At 36.9% G+C, this 18,557-nt stretch overlaps 1 protein-coding gene across 7 annotated transcripts in view; it reads left to right on the top strand.

Moving 5' to 3' along the window:
- The window catches only part of FBXL4 (F-box and leucine rich repeat protein 4), a 70,594-nt gene that overhangs the window by 22,754 nt on the left and 29,283 nt on the right, over window positions 1–18,557 (top strand). For all 7 annotated transcript variants that reach the window (XR_010372258.1, XR_010372257.1, XR_010372259.1 and 4 more), the window contains 2 exons: window positions 1,860–2,104; window positions 12,082–12,295. Coding sequence is in view for 4 of the 7 variants with exons in the window: in XM_064447578.1 (XP_064303648.1) it covers window positions 1,860–2,104; window positions 12,082–12,295 (459 nt within the window). In the remaining 3 variants the exon portion in view is untranslated. The remainder of the gene's footprint in view (window positions 1–1,859; window positions 2,105–12,081; window positions 12,296–18,557) is intronic.

Genomic DNA, 18,557 nt, shown 5'->3' on the forward strand with positions numbered 1-18,557 from the left:
TTATGCTGACGTATGGGTCTGAGCCAAGCAAAAATCAAGTTATTAACTTGGGATTATATCTGTTAGTTCCTAATTAGTTTGTGCTCTCTCAGATATCAAAATGCCAACAAACTAAATGTTGATTGGGAACAAACCTTGTTGATTATAATGTACTAACTGCGGTTATTATATATCTATTTTTTATTTATATTGCTGTCACATTGAAATGTCTACACAGATCCTGTGCATCAAGCTGAGGTGAGAGTTCCAGGCACCTGCAGAGACAAAAATCCTGAGTTGTGTTTGTTAGGGGGAAGGTGGAGCAAGAAGGGAAAAGGAAAGGCCTGAAATTAAGCTTAAGAGAAACAGGAGTATATGCAAACACTGTATTTTGGCGTTGAAGTTAAATTTTTTGAAGAGTCGTAGATCATGTTTGAATCCAAATACTAAATCTGGAGCTGAGTAGGAAGTAACATTTTTAATTTTGCAGGAAGTTGGATTGTTTTCTTATCTCTTCCCTTCCAAAAATGAAGGGGGGAGGAGGGGAGGCGGAAGCTAGCTGCGTTAAACTGGTATGTTGGAAGTACAATCTGTTTGGCTCTCACAAAAAGCTTCATTTTCATTTCTATGTCAAGCATTTTATTCTGATTTTTGGCGGTTTTGTCTTAGGAATCCTTATAAGACATTAAAATGAAACATTATGGTCTTTTGAAAGGGCCACAGGACTCTCTCCAGTTTAAGCAGGTTTGTAGGCTGGGGTTTTTTTTTTATTTGCACTGATTCATTTCAGTGAGTTATTGCTTCCTACTCAGCTTGAAAACACTTTTAGTTTTCATTTTAGTCAATTTTAGTTACATAACTTGAGTGCAGGTACTTACAGCTGTTAAAGACAGCCCCTGTAAGGTAAATATTATTTTTTAGATTTCATTTTTCCAGTGCATTTTCTCCCAGTTTCTAAGCTAAAGGAGATTTTTTTGTTGTTGTTGAGTGTTTTATTTCCTAAAGGGAGTATTTATGTGTCTGTGTGTGTTGATTTTTCCTGTAGAAAGGAAAACAGAGCGTGATAGGAGAAAGGGGGATATTTCTTAATTTCTAAGCGTGAGATAAGCCATTACGAAAACATCTATAGTGCTGCTAGTCAGAAGGGCTGGTGATTATTCTGAAGCTGAGATGGTTCAGTCTGATAAAGGTAAAAAGGGGGTTTGCCTTTCAGATTTGGCTCTGGCATATGACAAAAATGCTCTGAGTATTACAGCAAAGAAGAGATTACTTTTAAATGAAGATCTGAATAAGCTGAATTTTTTTACTGAGTTCCATAGTCCAGCATGGATGGGTGACAATCTAAGGTAGAAGACAAAACACTGATATTTTATTTTTTTTTAAAGCAAGGTGCAGAGAAATAAATCTGAAGTCAGTTCAGGGTGTGGGGAAACTCTGGGACATGGTATGGTTTTTCCATGTACTCTGCAGATACGCTACCGTCTTAAAAAACAAATCCAGAGAAGAAAGAGGATGCCAATACAGTGTTCTGATCAATGGCAGTGAAGACGTTATGAAGGGAAATATGTAAACATAGTGTTTACATACATATCACTGTTTAAATTAGCATGGGTAAAGAAACTTCTAATTTGAAAGCTTCCTGTCACTTTCATATGCTGATCTGCTTTTTCCTTTCTTGTTTAATATGTTGTCAAATTGAGAAGGCAGTGCAGTCTTATTTAATAGTTAATCAATGATTTATTCGAGAAGTTACTTTTAAGTAAAAGGATTTACTTTTCTTTGAAGTTAGAACATCTTTTCTTATTCCTTTGCAGTGTTCCCTTAACATTTCAAGTGCTATTTGACCATCTGTGACTTTTTTTTTCTGTTTTTTAATATAGCTCATCCAGTTGATTTTGAGTCACCTTACAGTACCAGACCTGTGTAGACTAGCACAAACTTGTAAGCTACTATATCAGCATTGCTGTGATCCTCTACAATACATTCATCTCAGTTTACAACCGTACTGGGCAAGGATTAATGACACATCTCTGGAATACCTACAGTCTCGCTGCACTCTCATCCAGTGGCTGAATTTATCTTGGACTGGAAACAGGGGAGCCATCTCTGTTTCTGGGTTTAGCAGGTCAGTGCTAAATGTACAGAATTATTTTGACAAGCTCTGTTTGCAGAGCTGCTGCACAATAGTTTTACTAAGTATTTGAAACCTTAATAAAGGACAAGAAATGCCTTTGATTAACTATAAAGGGTGTGAATGTTATGATGTGGGTTTTTTTTTTAAAAAAAGCTAAACTGGTATGAGATGGTAGATACAGCAGCAGAAGTCTGTTTCAATATGTAGAGTCTGCATGTGCCAAACTGCCTGTGACTGAAAGGAAGAATCCAGGAGGAGCAGTGTTTTGGTTTCTCCTGGGCTTCTAAGAGACACCACTAGAACCAAGCTGTCAAAAGTCCGTCTTGTGAAGAAAATGTTTGTGGTTGTTCTTTGTACAGATGAGTCATCAGTAGGACTGTAGTAGAATGGCTGCAGTAATAAACTGATTACAGTGCATGCTTACAAGGTATGGGCCCTAAGTAATCACTGGAGTGCAATGTAAATGCAAATATTTTCATACAAATGATTTAAAACATTAGCCCTGTTGGGAAACAGGGGTTTGCATGTGCGCCTTCCACTGAGCTGAAAATATGACTGTGCTGCAGGTCATTAAAATAGCAAATTCGCAGGGCTTCTTCTCTGTATAACAGCCGTGTTCTCTGCTTTCTTAACATATAATTTCTTGCTTCTTTGCTCGTTTGCATTAGTTAAACAGCATCTATCAATGCATTTCATTTAAGCAAAAATTGCTGCTTCAACTAAGAGGTAATCAGCAATGGCAGGTGAAAGTAGGACTTGACTGATAAGAGGCAGAAATGTTTAATATATCTAAAAAAAAAATGTATTAACTCTCATTTGTTTCTGATTAAAAAGGTTAAATCAAGTATTCAAACATTTTCTTTCCTTTGGTGCCTGGGTGCCTTCCCTGGGGAAGTAAAATAATTTGAAGCACTACTTTGTCGAGATGAGAACGTCGCTTCCATTTTTCCGGACCATCCAGTACAATCCAACAGCCCTATGCTCTTTTGTGCTTGTTGGTAGAAAAAGGAGATAGACATCAGCTAGTTGTTGCATGGGGTACAAACATTTCTTCTAAATTTGGATTTCACATTAGATATATTATGCAGAGGATAAATATGCAAGCTTTAATTTAAAAGTCAACTCTGAAATCATGAAGTGCTTGCTTTCTGATGCTTAGCTATTAAAGCTTTCTTTTGAAAGCTTAAAGTATGTACATCTTCATGGCATTTTTTTAATTTCCTTTTTTTTGAGCATGCAGTGCTGCTAACAATTTTTGTAGTCTTGAAAGAAATGAATGTTCAGATTCAGAGAATTATAAAATTTGCAGTTCTAGCATTTCTGCTTCCAGTTAGTTGAAAATGGCTTCATTGCTAATGACTTGTTTTTTACTTCAGTGCTGAACTAATAGCAGTGCTTACGTGTAGCTAGCATTTCTAAAATAATAAATATTCATTGTTTGACTGTTAATAATCTGTGAATAAACATGGTCAATTTATATTCATTATTACGGGTGATATTTGTAAAAAGGATGAAAAGTGTTCTTGGACATTGATACAATTGTAGAGTTACCTGTATTTCTAGGAAAAAGTGTTTCTTGGAAGAAATACAAGCAGTCTGGAAATGGGAGATGCAGTTCAATCACAAATTTTTGGAACAAAGTTGTAAGCTAAATAATTTTCAGGTGTGACTTCTCAGAATTTTCACTTCCAAATCAAAAATTCTCCACTGTAACTAGGTCTGGTTTTGAAAGTTTTGTATTTTCCTAACAGAGAAATAATTTTGCGACTCTTCATTCTGTGGAAGTGTCTTTCTGAGTAGAATTTCCAAACACAAATTTTCCTTTTGACATTATTCATCAGCAGGTTTGTAAAATTTGCTGGCCTCCAGGAAAGGAAAATTTGCTGCTCATTTGCTATGGAAGTATCTGTTAATACAGGAGACTTATTAGAACAAACTTCCTTTTCAAAAGTGTTAACATAACTTTCTTCAAAAAAGTAGCTTCCTGGTAAGAGATACTGTTCCTCAAAGGAGAAATCTCTGAAGTAATGTTTTAGTTTTAACGACAGCCAGGGCAATAAGAAACCACGATCATGTGGGTATTGCAGCATCTAGGACATGTACTCATGAGCTCCCACAATTTTTCCTTTTGGACTTCTAGATGTTCCTCACCCAGCCTGACTTTTGGGAGATACGCAAAACAGTTTCCAAAGAATGGAGGTACTTTGACTTCCCTCTGAATTCTATTTCACATGTAAATTTTCTTTCTAATCTACTCTTCAGAATATGAGTCTTGCCGAGGAGGTTCTCAGTTGGCTGGGGAGCATGCATTGCTGCTTTTATCAGTTACTTGCTGATGTTAACTGTTACTAAAAATTTAATCAGGTTTTCAGACTGTACTTGTCCTTTGCGGAAACTAAATACTAAAGTATTTTTCTCTATATGTAACAGTAGAAGACATGTACCACATTTATTAGTGTAAAATCTTCTCTTGCTGCCTACTGCACTGATGTTTCTGAACCAGTTTGGTTTTTCTTCATCCTGCTCTCTTTGGCTCCCTCTCCAGTCTTGATATTCTCTAGTTCTTCCTGCAATGGAAAATTTTAAATAAGGCAATGAGGTGTGCCTATGGCATACAAAACTGCATATTTTATTTTGGATTTAATTGATGAAAAAGTCTCCTTGTAACTTGAGGTTGAGTTCGAATGAGCCTAAATAGCTTATTCCAGTTCTTCAAGTTTATAAGTTTTGTGATAGGTTGCTGCATAAGCGACCATGAAGCCAACTACTTGGAGGCATAGAGAGTTCTGCCTAGAAGTTGTAACAATTTGAAGGACTCTGTTATGCTGTTTTTAAAAGGCCAACTTATACTTGTCAATTCAAGGAAAACAAAAATTATTTGCTAAATGAAATTTGTAAATAACTTCACAAACACTACAAAGCGCTGCAGCATAGAAATGGCAAAACGCTGAAACCAAAATACCTTGTCCTCATAGATAACAGCATTTCGCTTTTACAGAGCCTGTGTTTTGTTTTCTTTATTTTTGCACTTTTCTCAGCATCTGGTGTTACAGTTGGCACATTTGAATTCAAAACTGGTAGAGTTAGTTTCATTCTTACAACTATATGCTTTGGGTTTTGATTTCTGGAAGTCAAGGCACATTTAAGTGCTACTTTTGCTTGAATTTTGTTTTGGCAAATATCTTTCAAAAATGTTTTCATCTGTGGCTTCTTACGACAATGTTAGAAGTAGCTTGTATAAATTTGTTGCTTTAAAAGGCTGATAGATGTGATTGTAAGAAGTAATTGAAAAAATATTTTCATGGAAAAATGTATTAAAGTAGAAAATTTTTAGAAAGAGTAATTTTAAGAAATGTGGCTGAAGCAAATACTGTATTGTCATGAGAAGATAGAATGCTTCAGGCATATGAACATCCCGAGGCAAAGCTGAAGGTATTTTAACTTATTGATAACACCTATTCCTTAGGGCTAAAAATGACTGTCATAAAGTTTTTATTTCAGCATATAATATAAACTAACTAAGCTTTATCATTTAGATTGAACTAAAAGTATATGGAAAAGTGAAAGACAAAGTAAATGAGTATCTGAGCAGTCTCACGTGTCTGGAATATGAAGTGACAGGGGATAAACAAAGATTTCATGGCAGGTGTTACATAAGCAGCACTGCATTTCTCCTGGCGTTAGAAGTACGGTGAATTCCTTCATGCCAGGGGAGTATCAGCATGGGAGGATAAGACCTATATAGGAAAAGTGAGGCAAGTTGACTGGAGGTATACTGAGTATCGAGATGCTGAATAAACGCTCTGAGGTTTAAACAGCTCACGGACGATGACAGTTCAAAAACTTGATTTCTGCATGCAGATTTCTTTGTAACACCGATTATGTCATTAGATAGGTTAAACTCTTTTGCTTTAAATATCTAAGGTATTAGCATTTTTATTTACTTTAACATTTTATACTGTGAAAATGAATTAATAATGTTTTATTTTCAGGCTAGTGGTGCAGTGTTTGCATGTCAAGCACGTCCAAGAATATTTCTTTAACAATACCGCGTTGTTAACATTTGAAGGCTTTAGTTGCTGTTTAATAGAGGAGTATTTTGACAGTGTTTAACTTGGTGAGGCTTTGCTAGAATCAGACTAGCGGGGGGAGTCAGAGAAATTACTGAAACATGCATCAAATACTCGGTCACAGAAAATAACAGTAATGTGTGTCTTGACAGGGGTTCTCAATTTAAGTCATGTGTGTAGTCTTATAAATTTCCACAGTTTTTAGTAAAACCTAGGATTGCTGTAACTGAGATAAAGTAATAATGTTTGGTTTGCATGTTTTCACTGAACTAGTTTAATGTGTGTTGAGAAAGCATGAGATCAGGTACTTAATATTCTGCTTACTTGCATGCAATGTTTTAAGGTTTGACAAAAAAAGTTTAATATATGCTAGAGTAGAAAATAACGTTGTAATAACTACAGTATCTTAGAGGAAGGGAAGGTGACTTCATTTTAAAAACAAAATAATGTTTCTCAGTCTGACTGTCGTGTGCATACTTGGATGCACCAAGACAACCGATATGTGTCCAAACCAATTTGTCCAACGTGTAGTCTCGCCATTCTGTGCCACCTCCTTCCTTCGTCTCCTAATCTGCATGTCCTGAGAAACTGCACGTACATATGTTCAAGGATCTTGATGACCTGCTAATCTAACTGCCACTAACACACACCATTCTACCGGCCCTTGTGCTGCTCTTCATTCTTTCTTGTGCTTCCACACCTGTGTGCACTCATTCATTCTCCAGTCATGCCATTCTTAACGCTTTTATTACAGTTACCTGTATTATATGCTACTGCTGTTGCATTTGTGTAACGCAACTTCTGAAAGGAAAAACGTCATTGTGAGTATAAACATATCTGGACACGACTTTAAGAAATATGTTAAAATGTAATTCCACAAGTCAAATCTCATTGTTTTTAAATTACATAGGAAAATTTGTCACAGTTCTTTTAGGTCCTCAGATCTCTGCTATAAGGCTGGCATAGCATGTTATGGTCCAGAGTCAATTAGGCACTTGAAATTTTTTATATTGATTGCACTGTCAGTGCAGAGACCATGATCCCAGAAGTTGGTGTCTGCTGATGAATGGAAGTATCAAAAGCTGCTATGCGCATACACAGTCACCACAATTTTGGAAACAACCTTGAGTAGAAAACAGTTCACTGATGAAAGGAGGAGGAATGTGCTTCAGTGTTTGGGGGGAGAAAACAGAAAAGCGCATGAAGTTTAAACTTGCATAGAACATTAGGCGTTGATTTTATTCAAATATATAAGCCTACTATGTAAAGTAAGTAAACTGTCTCCTTAATTATGAAGACTGAAGGAAAAATAGAAGATTTTAGAACAGTGGACAATAGAAGCTGCCAGGGATACAGGAATTGGAACTCTGGTATAGCCTTGGATTAAAAGCAAGACTGCAAGACAGGTTGGGATTATGAAGTCCTCTGCCAAGTCTGTGTGAGTAATAATATTGATAGAACTACAGCAAGAAAGAGGAGACGACCTCAAGATCTTAGAAGTGAAATGAGAAAGAGCAAAATCCAGGTATTTGGTTTTTGGGGCTGCTTTTTGGCATTATTCTTGTCTGGGGGCAGGCTCTGGAATGCAGGAGATGAGTAGGCAGAGAGAATGCGTAATTGATTTGAAGCAAACTGGAACAGTTGTTTTAATGAAACACTGGTTCTAGGAGGGTGATACCAAGGAGGGCTAGGCAAATGGGACAAGGTTGTATCTGTCAAGTAATGGAGGTAACATCCCTGATTTGGATGCTAGCATGAGGTAACGTTACAAGGGAAAGTGCTACAGGGGAAAAAAAACCATCCAGCCCTGTGTTGTTCATAAATGGAAGTTGCTCCCACCAACCCTGGACACCAAGTTCAGTGGTTTATATGTCAATGACTACAAAGCGAATATCTAAGTTTTTCACTGAAAATAGGTTTGGTAAAATCAGCATGACTGAAACCTGTTGGGATAATTGTACTAAAGGAATATAAAATTAGGTAGCTGTTTGTGTTTAGGATAGATGAGTAGATGAGAGAGAACTGGGCTGTGATCCATGCTTGTTGTAGAGTTTTCAGTAACTTTGAACCATGGGATATCATGTAAGTGAGGATCATTATGCTAACAGTGAAGTGTAGGTTTTAGATCCAGTGCAGTTCCATTAGAAACCATTGGAGCAAATGTGATGTGTTTGGTACCCTCATAAGCATATGTCTAAAAGTGTTTTGAGGATTTTATTTGGGAGGCCTCATGCAGCCGGTTCTGACGTGAAGGTTGCTACCTCTTGTACCTTGATATTTTAATTTTGGGTCTTCTTTGGCTCATTGGATATGCTTATGATACAGTCATGAACTACAAGATTGGAAGTTGTTAGTAGACTAAGTGACTCCATGATTGTGATGGGTTTAACATCAGCATGAGCGTCCTAACTGCTAATAGATATATTTGATGTTCCAGAAGGTTTTCACTAGAACTAACTTACTTCCCAAAAGGTGCAGCTGAAGGAGGGGAAAACGAGCAGCAGTTCTTGAGAACAGGCAGAAGGTGATGGAAAGTGAGATTGCTTTTGTATATCAAAAAAACCCCACCTAAATCAAACAAAAAGCAGCTACTACCCCCACCCCCCAAAAAAACCCTACAACATCAAAACCAACTAAACAAACAAAAACAAACAAAAAGGCAAAAAAACCCCACCTGAAATACTGCAGTCTAGAATGAGGATGAACTTAGAGGGAAAGGCCAATCCAGTGTCTAGCAAAATAAATGTACATGTTCACATTGTTCTAGGTTGTTTAGTCATATTTCATAACAAACATGAAGGGATGAAGAGGAATCACTTCAGAAATTATGTGTATAAAGTACAGACAATAAAAGCAAAACTAAAGGGATGGATGACTGCAGAAAGGAGGAGAGAGACTGGGGTGCCTTGGCCGTTCAGAGAGCTCTACAGTTCTGCCTGATGTTCTCTGCCCTGTGCTGGTTGGTGACTTTCTCCAGTTCTATCTCTGGTTTCTGTTCATCTCTACTTCATGCCTGTCGGCTTGTTCTTGTGCCCTGCTACATGTCCCTTACCCACCCCTTGCCTTTCTGTTCAATGTCTCCTAAATAACCTTTTCCAAAAAGGCAGCAAAGCTGCAAAGTGCAGTGCTCATTGCTATTGCTGTGTTTGCTCTGCCTGTGTGTTTCAAGTGTAATGAATTTAAATAAAATGTTATGAGGATAATAACTCTACAAGCTGGTGAGCCTGGAGTTGTTCTCCAAGTCTAGGGGGTTGAATAAGTATTTCGCCCACCCAGTAATGTTAACTGTTAATAGTCCTAGAAGGAGAAAAGCGATGATCTGTACCAACATTTATAACAGGCAAGCCCTGTTAAATTATATGGCAGTTAACCTAACATCCATTATTGTAATGGAGTAATTCATAAAATATTTATCTGTTAGCAAATTAAAAGCTAGAGGTATAATAACTGGCGATTGACACGGTTTTATGGAAAATACCACCGGTTAAACAAACCTGATAATTTGTTGATGAAAGAAGCTGTATGAATGTATTGTTAAAGCACTCATTAAAGAGAGGAAATGGCTAATTGGTAATCAGCAATGAATCCATATGTCTCTACTCTGATTTCCATCCTGCATTTCTCCATGGCAGTGTTGGAACTCTATTGCTAGCCTACAAGAACAATTGAATGTTTAAATACTTGTTGTTAATTGTCGTGTCATTTCAGCTCTGACAATGCCATAAGAAGGCTTACCAGTCTAGGTGATATCGCTGTATCCAGTATGAAAACAGCAAACAAATGCTTGGCGTTTGATTAAACTCTGATTTTACAAGCTAAACCAGATTCTAAAGAGCGACTGCAGAGTTAGACAAAATTAGCAGAAGAGTAGATTTTGAAGGCAGAACCCCTGTGGCTCTGGGGCGTAAATCTCCCGTTTCATGTCTGAGACCCTCTCTTTGCTTCTGTTTGCATAGGCTCATAGAAATGTTGGATGTTAGACCTCTGAAGGTCATCCACTCCAAGCTCCCACTTGAAGTGCCAGTGTTCCCAGTGCTAGATCAGGTCGGTCAAGATTTCAGGTGACTCTTGGAAACTTCCAGGGATGGAGATGCCACCCTGGAATCTCATTTCCCCTCCATATTGCATAAGATCTGCATAATCAGACTAAGGCCATGTAATGTCCAAGATGAAAGGAATAAAGAAAGGTGATGATGAATGGCAAGTATGACTTGAGTGAGTAACGAAAAAATAAGAAAAGGAAGAGGTTTGAAGACTTGGGTCTTGGAAGATGGACTTCAAGTCCTGTGCTTCTGTTAGTGTTATTGAGCAGTGCCTCCCTGAATGTGTTGGCTTTTAAGGTCAGCAGCTCTGTCTTCCTAAGTTTCAACAGGAGCAGTGTCTTGTGTAGGCTGGTACCTGTTTAATTGTAGCAATAGGAGTTTTTGTGCAAGCAGAATTGCCATGTCTCTGGTGTATCAGTTAAACCCAAAAAGTAATACTAATTTGCAGTGAAAGTGTCAGAACCTAAAGCTGCTTTGTCTGCATGCAGGTTTTTGTAGGACAGAACTGGTAATAGAGCAGATCAGAATATTTATTATGAGAAACTACTTCATGCTTTCTCACAAGGAGCTCCATTATTCTAGGAAGTAACAAGGGGAACTCACTGCTCCCTTTGGTTAGAAACTTAGGTTTTTCTCCTGGAGAAACATAACAAAATCATTGCAAATGTGTGGGGCTTTTTTCCCTGTTAAATATCAAACAAGCCTAGTGACTGATTCATATTTTGAAGGTTATCTTTGCAAAGAAAAGGGACATAAGCTTATGTGGACTAGATGATCCCTGAGGTCCCTTCCAACCTGTGATTCTGTGTTTTTAATTAAAGCTTGTATTAGATATAATAGAGCTTGAATTTCTGACACAAGATCTGTCAGAAGGTGCAATTCATGCACAGACCATCAAGGTTTCTAAATTTTGGATATTTTGTCTTCTCATATTTGTAATTATAGTGAAAGTCTTGTGAAATAGTCCTTCGGAATCTCTGTGTTCTAGAACAGCTGCCAAGTGTCAATTTTGAGTTGTTAATGAAGGGAATGAGATGTTTTTCTGAAAGTCTTAAAATACTTCTGAATATTTCATCCATTTAAAGGTGTTTGTTTAACCTCACTTTTACATTTACAGATTTTTCCGAGATAGAGAAATATGAAACTGTTGATAGAAACTTGCAGGCCATTGTCAAAACTGGCTTTGGGGACTGCTTAGAAGCATTTCAAACATTATCTGTGTTGTACTTTGCTCCGTTGTCTCAGGCTAAATGGCAAGAAGGAAGCATGTTCCAACTTTCTAAATTGCAACAGAGTTTTCAAGACTAATGTTAATTTAATAAAAAGCTCTCTTTGTAGTTCTCACCCCCAATGATTCTTCTGCAATTCGTTTTCAAGGTAGAATTGCTTTTTAAGGCTGCTTTTAGTTACATTAGCCTCCTTATGCCATGTATAGCATTACATAGCCTTCGGTGTTTCTTAAAAAGTATGTGTACAAAGGAATATTTGACTAAAACTTTGTTTGATATCTAGGTTATATACAGTATCAAGGTAATATTGATGAAACAGCCTTGACTCTCAGACTACCTTTTGGTTTTTGAATATTGCTCTCTAACTCAAAACCTAATTAGTTTGGTCTCTTCTGGATTTGTACAGATTTGAATCAGAAGTAAATTTCTTTGGAGTGGTTATGATTGATTAACTTCAACCTAGTAATGTTTTCTGTTAGTTAGCAGAGGTGACAGAAGAGCTGTGGTCTGCAAGCTTTTCATTGTTGAAAATAACTGTTTCCTGGTTTACATGCTTAAAGTTTTGACAGAATTCAGACTCTCACTTGAAAGCCCGTTTATTTTTCACCTAAAATGTGTTTTTACAGGTTTCTGAAAGTTTGTGGCTCTGAACTGGTACGTCTTGAGTTGTCTTGTGGCCATTTCCTGAATGAAACATGCTTGGAGGTTATTACTGAAATGTGTCCAAATCTTCAGGAATTAAATCTCTCATCGTGTGATAAAATACCACCTCAGGCTTTCAACCACATAGCCAAAATGGGCAGCCTAAAGCGTCTCATTCTCTACCGAACAAAAGTGGAGGTAGGAACAAGTATTTTTAACCTTTGCAGTAAATACTTTCAATCCTGGTAAAGCTGTATTTTTTTTCATTAATGAAGAAATAAATTAGGATTTTGCATGTAAATTCAAAAGTAAATTGAGAAAATTCAAGGATGGTTTCAAAAACCATAGGGTTTTAAAAAAAATATTTCAAAATAGCTTCTGGTTTTAACAAAAATAAATAAAAAGCCTGAATGTTATAACTTGTGTGGAAGACTGGTGATTTTTTCACCAGCTGTTTTAAGCAATGTAGTGAAATCACAAATATGAAAGCTTTTCTCTTATTTTGAAGCGTACTCCAGACAGACTGTATTTGGCAATATAATTGGGAAATTACTCTGTTTAGTAACTTACTGTAATTATTAACATTATCTCCTTTAGAATGACTTACTAATCACTAGATCCCTACTGTCTTTGTATATTAGCAGCATTTGAGACATGGAACATAAATTTTTTTAAAAATACTTTTCATTTACAGTGTAAAAATTACTACTTTATGCAATTACTCAAGTGCCCGAATCAGGATTGTTATTGTTTGCTGCAATGTATTTCCTATGTAAGATGGAATGGTTTTGCCTGCTACAGTTGAGAAGGCTGCTGTGGTTCACTACATTTTACAAACATTGTATCCTAGTAAATTCAGCAATTAAAATCAGAAGCAGTTCCATTACTTCTCACTAGCTCCATTACTCGTGTATTACAACCTTTTTACTCTCTTTTACATGGAAGCTCTCATAGTTGTGCCTCTCTTGTTGCGAAAGCTGCTTAGTAGAGCTCCAAAAAGGGGGAAGAAATATGTCTCCAGGTTTTTCTAGCTTTTAGTTCTAGATTAAACATTTTAAGAAGAGTTTGCCTCCTGTGTGTTATTTATGCTTTTGGTATGCAGAAGTGAGGTTATGACACTGGATTGTGTGGGATGTTAAGCTGTAGTGTAATAGAAGCCGGAACAATAGGTTTGGCCTGCTAGATGTCTAAGGGGCATCTGAAGTTTTAGTACCTTATTTCATTTGTAAGCAGTTTACATCAGATACACGTGTTACAAAGTTAGTTGCATCTCATTGTCCTTTTTTTGGCAAATCATACATGCATTTATGTCCAAGGTCTAGGTAGCTGGATGTAATGGTGATTTGGTAATGCAAGGTAGTTAGATTAAAGGGTAGGTTACCTGGCATGATTGGCATTTGCTGTGGGGTGTGCAGGCAGTCATCATGAAGCCAGTGCCCCTCAGTAGCTTGTTACTTTGCGGTAGTTCCTCTGTGTATTGAAGCAATTAATATTTTTTTTCAAACTAAAAAATAATTTGGTGAGCCTTGCTTTGAAATGCCTTTTGTATACAGCTTTGTATAGACATATGCCTTGGGCATATCTGTTTTGTTTGTATCTCACTGGACTTTCTGTAAATATCGTATAAATTTCCCTACCTCACTTTGAGCATGGGCTCTGTACTTCATAAGGCTTTTTAAGATCCAAAAAAGATCATTGTATCACAGGTAAAGATTATATAATTTTATTTTTTTCCCCTGTTGATTAATCGTAATCTGCTTGATTTTACTCAGGTAACTTCTAAACTTTGAGACTTTGTGTTTGTGATAGTGTAGCATCTGAAAATGATTGGTAACTGTTATTTCTCAGCTATCACTTTTCTGAACAGAATTTGAAATTAGATTGAATGTAGGTGGAAAAGATTTCCTGACTTTGAAGCCCTTAAATTATGAAGATTCATTTCTGCCTTTCATCTGTATGGACATGCATCTGCTCAGAGCTGACAAGAACATTCATTCATAATCAAGTTTACTTAAGGTTGTGCTTCCATTTTATATATAAGTATAAACAAAAGGCACTGTTCCTAATGAACCATGGAAGAGAAATTTCTAGAAATTTAAATAGGTAAATTGGAGAGGATGCTTTTGTGTTCCTTGTTAATATGAAGCCACTTAGCAATATACATTGTGCATTACAGGTGGAAAAGTAGAAAGGAAAGAATTAAGATTAGAGGATTAGAAATACAGAAGTCACATGCTTGTAGAAATAACATTACCTTTCTTGCCATTAGCTTCTCTTAATGCAAATCTTTGTTTTTCTGTATAAAATAGGCTGCTGTTCCTTCTGTACTCTTTAGCTGGTACGGAGATGTTAAGTAGTAACCAATGTCTAGGTGCAAAAAAAGCAGGACAGATAAATTCATCAAGCATGCTCTGAGGTGATTTAGTCTTCTCTAAAACTTACCAAAGAACTGTGATATAGTAGTGTTCTTGATTTTTTTGTGAAATTTCTGCTACTATTGGTTCTTCATTGTTGGAGCTTCTAAGGAGCACAAAAGGGAGCAAAGTTAATGTTTAATCAAGAGCTTGGTGTTGTATTGTTGCCAACGGGACCTGCTTAGAGAAAAGAATCTGAGGCCATGAATCCACTAAGGAAAACCACCAACTTGATAGCAAGTATGTAGTTATTAAGCGAAAGTAAGAAAGACAGTGAGAAGAACAGAGCTGAGGTGTGTGTCAGTCATCTGTAAAGGTTCTGTTTCAAAATAAGAAACCCAAAGAAGAATCTGTTTGTTGCATTTAGGCCACTGTTCTCCTAAATCAATCAGTGGTTTGCTTTTTTAAATAAACCAAAGAACAAACGAAATAAAGCACCAAGTCTCTTGATCTAAATTTTCTTCTCGCATCATATTCTAAAATGGTAAAGGTACGAGTCCTACCATAATTATCAATGTGTTGTCATTGTGACAGAAGGATGGCATCCCTGTTCATCTTGTGTTAACCTCCTTGATGTGAAAATGGGTGATATGTTTCTGATATTACTGGGGATTTTGAAGTAATTACCAAAATGTGAAGAGGGAATGCATATGCAGAGAACAATTAGGTAAAAAGTTTACCAAAATGAGTTCTCCAGTGGGCTATCATAATTTTCCTTGTGTGTATCTTACTGCACAGTTAGAGGGAGTCGCTGGAATTGAAGCATAGTAAAATTAGATCAAATGAGGAGGGGGGCTACCTTTTATGCCTGTAAGCAGTCTGGTGAATTTATTGTTATGTCTGACCACTTAAGTTGAATTATTTAAGGAAAGTGGTTATGTTTTTTAAAAAAGTCAACACTAAAGAGAACAAGAGCAGCAAAATAGGACTTAATGCTCTAATTGACTTTTAAAGGAGGGCCCCCCTCTGCAAGTTATTTGTGATGCCAGTGTTAAGGGGGTCATTTTCTACTCCACGGTTGTCAATCTCTGTTGAAAATGCAGTGTTGTATTAGAGAACATCTGGGTAAATAGTACAACTTGTTCTTTTCGTTGTGAATTTGGGCGTGTGATTAAGTAACATAGGATATGGGATGAAGTTTTTTCCATCCTTCTTGTCAGCGTGTTGATAAAGCTGTTTGTGCTTTTGCCTGATGCTTTACAAAGTACAGCATTAACATTTTAATAAAACAAATGAGATTTTGATTAAACACAAACTCCCATGTACCTGCCCAGGTGTAGAATCTCTCTACTCAGGCTACATCTTGCAGTACTCTTTCCTTTTATTTTTTGGGTTGTTTTTCCATGCCAAAAAAAGAGGAATTGCTTTTAAGATTTAAAGTATTTGTCGTACCTGTCTGTTTATATGATTATTATGGCACTAATGGATGAATTCTGAGAAAACACTCTGCAGAAAATTAACCACTGTTAGGTACAGAAAAACATATTTTGAAGAAAACAAGCTTAATAAAACTGACAACATATGTAATCATCTGAGCAATTGTTATGACACTTCCTTGTTATTTTACCTGTTTTCTTTGTATAGGTTTTGTATTTGAAAAATATTCCCGTTGTCTCTGTAATCAAAGCTCCAAAGTGTACATTTTTAGTGTAATGGGCAATTCTGGTGTTCTGCTACTTACTATCTCTGGCACTAAAAGCACTGCATTGCTGTTTTAGAAGATAGCTGTACCATCTGGAGGAGTTTATGGTCTTTGGTCCTAACTCTTCTGATTCTTAAGGCCATATATAATGTTATTTCCTTGACTTATTGAGTGCAAGTTTCTGTAAACAAAGTCTGTTTCAAACCTCTGAAAGGGAAGCTTCCAACACACTGAAATTATTCCAGCCTCTCTGTTACAAGGAGGAAGGTCCCGTGACTTTCAGTAACTTGTTCCAGGCCAAACAATGGAAAAAAAAATGTCCTGCATCACTGTATTCCTCCCTGCTAAATGCAGCTCATTTTTGCAGTGCTTTAAGTTGATTTTTAAAGGGTTTTTGATTCTGTATATGCTTGAAATAATCTGTAACTTGCTTTGAGAAGCTAATCCAAACATTTTATAAATGTAATTTCTGCTAGCTCAAGACCACTATTATACTTGTGAGATTTTTGTGGTGGTTTTGGTATTTGCTGATACATGAATCCTTAAGGCTTATTCATTGAGAGTGTATTCACAGCATAATTTAAGCACTTGTTGGAATTGATACATTTAAAGAATATGATGAACAATGAAGGTATTATTGTATACAGTAATTGGCAGTGCATGTCTTTGATTTGAGTATGAATATTATCTTGATTTAATACTTATCATGAGTTATTCCATCCAGATAAATAATGCAGCCAAAACTGTATTTTAAAGAAGCCAAAGCCACTATTACAGTAGAGAACTGGACAGTCTCCCTCCTTACTGCTGGGTGTAAATTTTACTGTGAGATTATATATTTCATGTTGCTTGATATTCTGAATTCTTTATAATGTGTGAAGAAAACGTTTTTAAAGTTTGTATTACAATTATAATTGAAATACAAAATGAACTAAGTTTAAATTCAGTTACAATGGACAAAGGACTTTGTTTTGTACACATTTTAAGGCAAATTTATAAATTATATCTCTGATATCTTTGACCAAGAACAAATTTGGAACTTGAGCAGCTGTAAGAGAAGACACTGGAAATTTTAGATACCAAGAAGAGGCATAAGAATCTTAGCAGTAAATGTAACAGTCCTTGTTTTCTTATGCCATGATCAATGAAGCAGTTAATGCTGCCATAAAATCATCCAGTAGAGTTTTCAGAAATAACCTGTTATGGGTTATGATATACTTCTGAGAGCTATTGTCTGAGGTTTTTCAGCTTGGACAAAACTCCATGGGCTTGGGTACAGATCTTTAGGATTAAGAGTTGCAAACAAATGGGAGGGGCGGGGAGAAGTGAAATCCTTTAGCTAGAAAGTAGGTTCTTGGAAGGAGGTTGAGCCAGTGACAAGTAATCATGCAATACATGGCCTTAATGGTGCCTTCTGATCCCTTGTCAGGCTCATAGGGCTGAATTTGGTCATTTCAGTCTGTAATGTGAAGAGTGAGGGGGAAGAACGAAGGTGTAAAACAGATTTGCAGCCATAAGGGAGGGCATAATTTGACCAAATGAAGCAAAACCAAAATACAGTAATTGAGTTAACTACAGAGACGACTAATTTTATTGAATTAATTCAGTAATTGCTGTGTTGCTGTGTCCCAGTCCCTGCTGTGTCCCTGGCACTGCCAAGCAGCTGTAGAGAACAAAAAGGTGCCCCTTGCAAATTACACTGCGCCTATTTGTGAGGAGGCAAGTGTTTTGACTCTTGAAAGGCTACATCTGCACTCAGTAATGAGGTTCGTTCCATCTTCATTTCCATGTATTCTCGTTCTCCTCTTACTTGCTGCTCATACAGTGTTCATACTGCATCTGTTCTGAAACCTTGTGTCATAAAGTTTTGGAGGCAAAAGTTTTATCACTGTCCAGTTCTTCATCTCAAAAATGGTCCAATAATCCAAGTACATTGTGGGGAGGCAGGAAGGAGGGGGAAGCTGACTTTTAACAAATATATTCCAGTTTTCACCCTTTCCATCATGTTTCTTTCCATGTTTTATCTTCCAAGGTGGTAGCTGGATGGATGCTTGAGGAGAACAGACTTCCCGTTCTAATGCCAGGTTATAGAAAAATGGTTTTGCTGCCATACTTATTTTGAGTCTATAAATGATAATTGTCTACATTAATGTCTCTCTCCATAAGGCATCACTTAAGTACATATGTGATTGTGGTAATAAAGGGGGTGAGGAGGCGAGAATTATCCCCTTCTGCAAACATCAATTGAGAAGATACAAAAGGGACTGGCTCCTCTCTCTGACAGCTTTGTTCAGTCTGGTTGGCGAGCCCAGCTGAGCTGGAGCCAGGTGGGCTGGGCTAAACAGTCTCCAGAAGTCCCTTCCAGCACTCAGCTCTTCTGTGATTCTGTGACTTGGGGCTGATG

The sequence above is a fragment of the Phalacrocorax carbo genome, chromosome 3 (assembly GCF_963921805.1).
Source record: "Phalacrocorax carbo chromosome 3, bPhaCar2.1, whole genome shotgun sequence".
Classification (NCBI taxonomy): domain Eukaryota; kingdom Metazoa; phylum Chordata; class Aves; order Suliformes; family Phalacrocoracidae; genus Phalacrocorax; species Phalacrocorax carbo.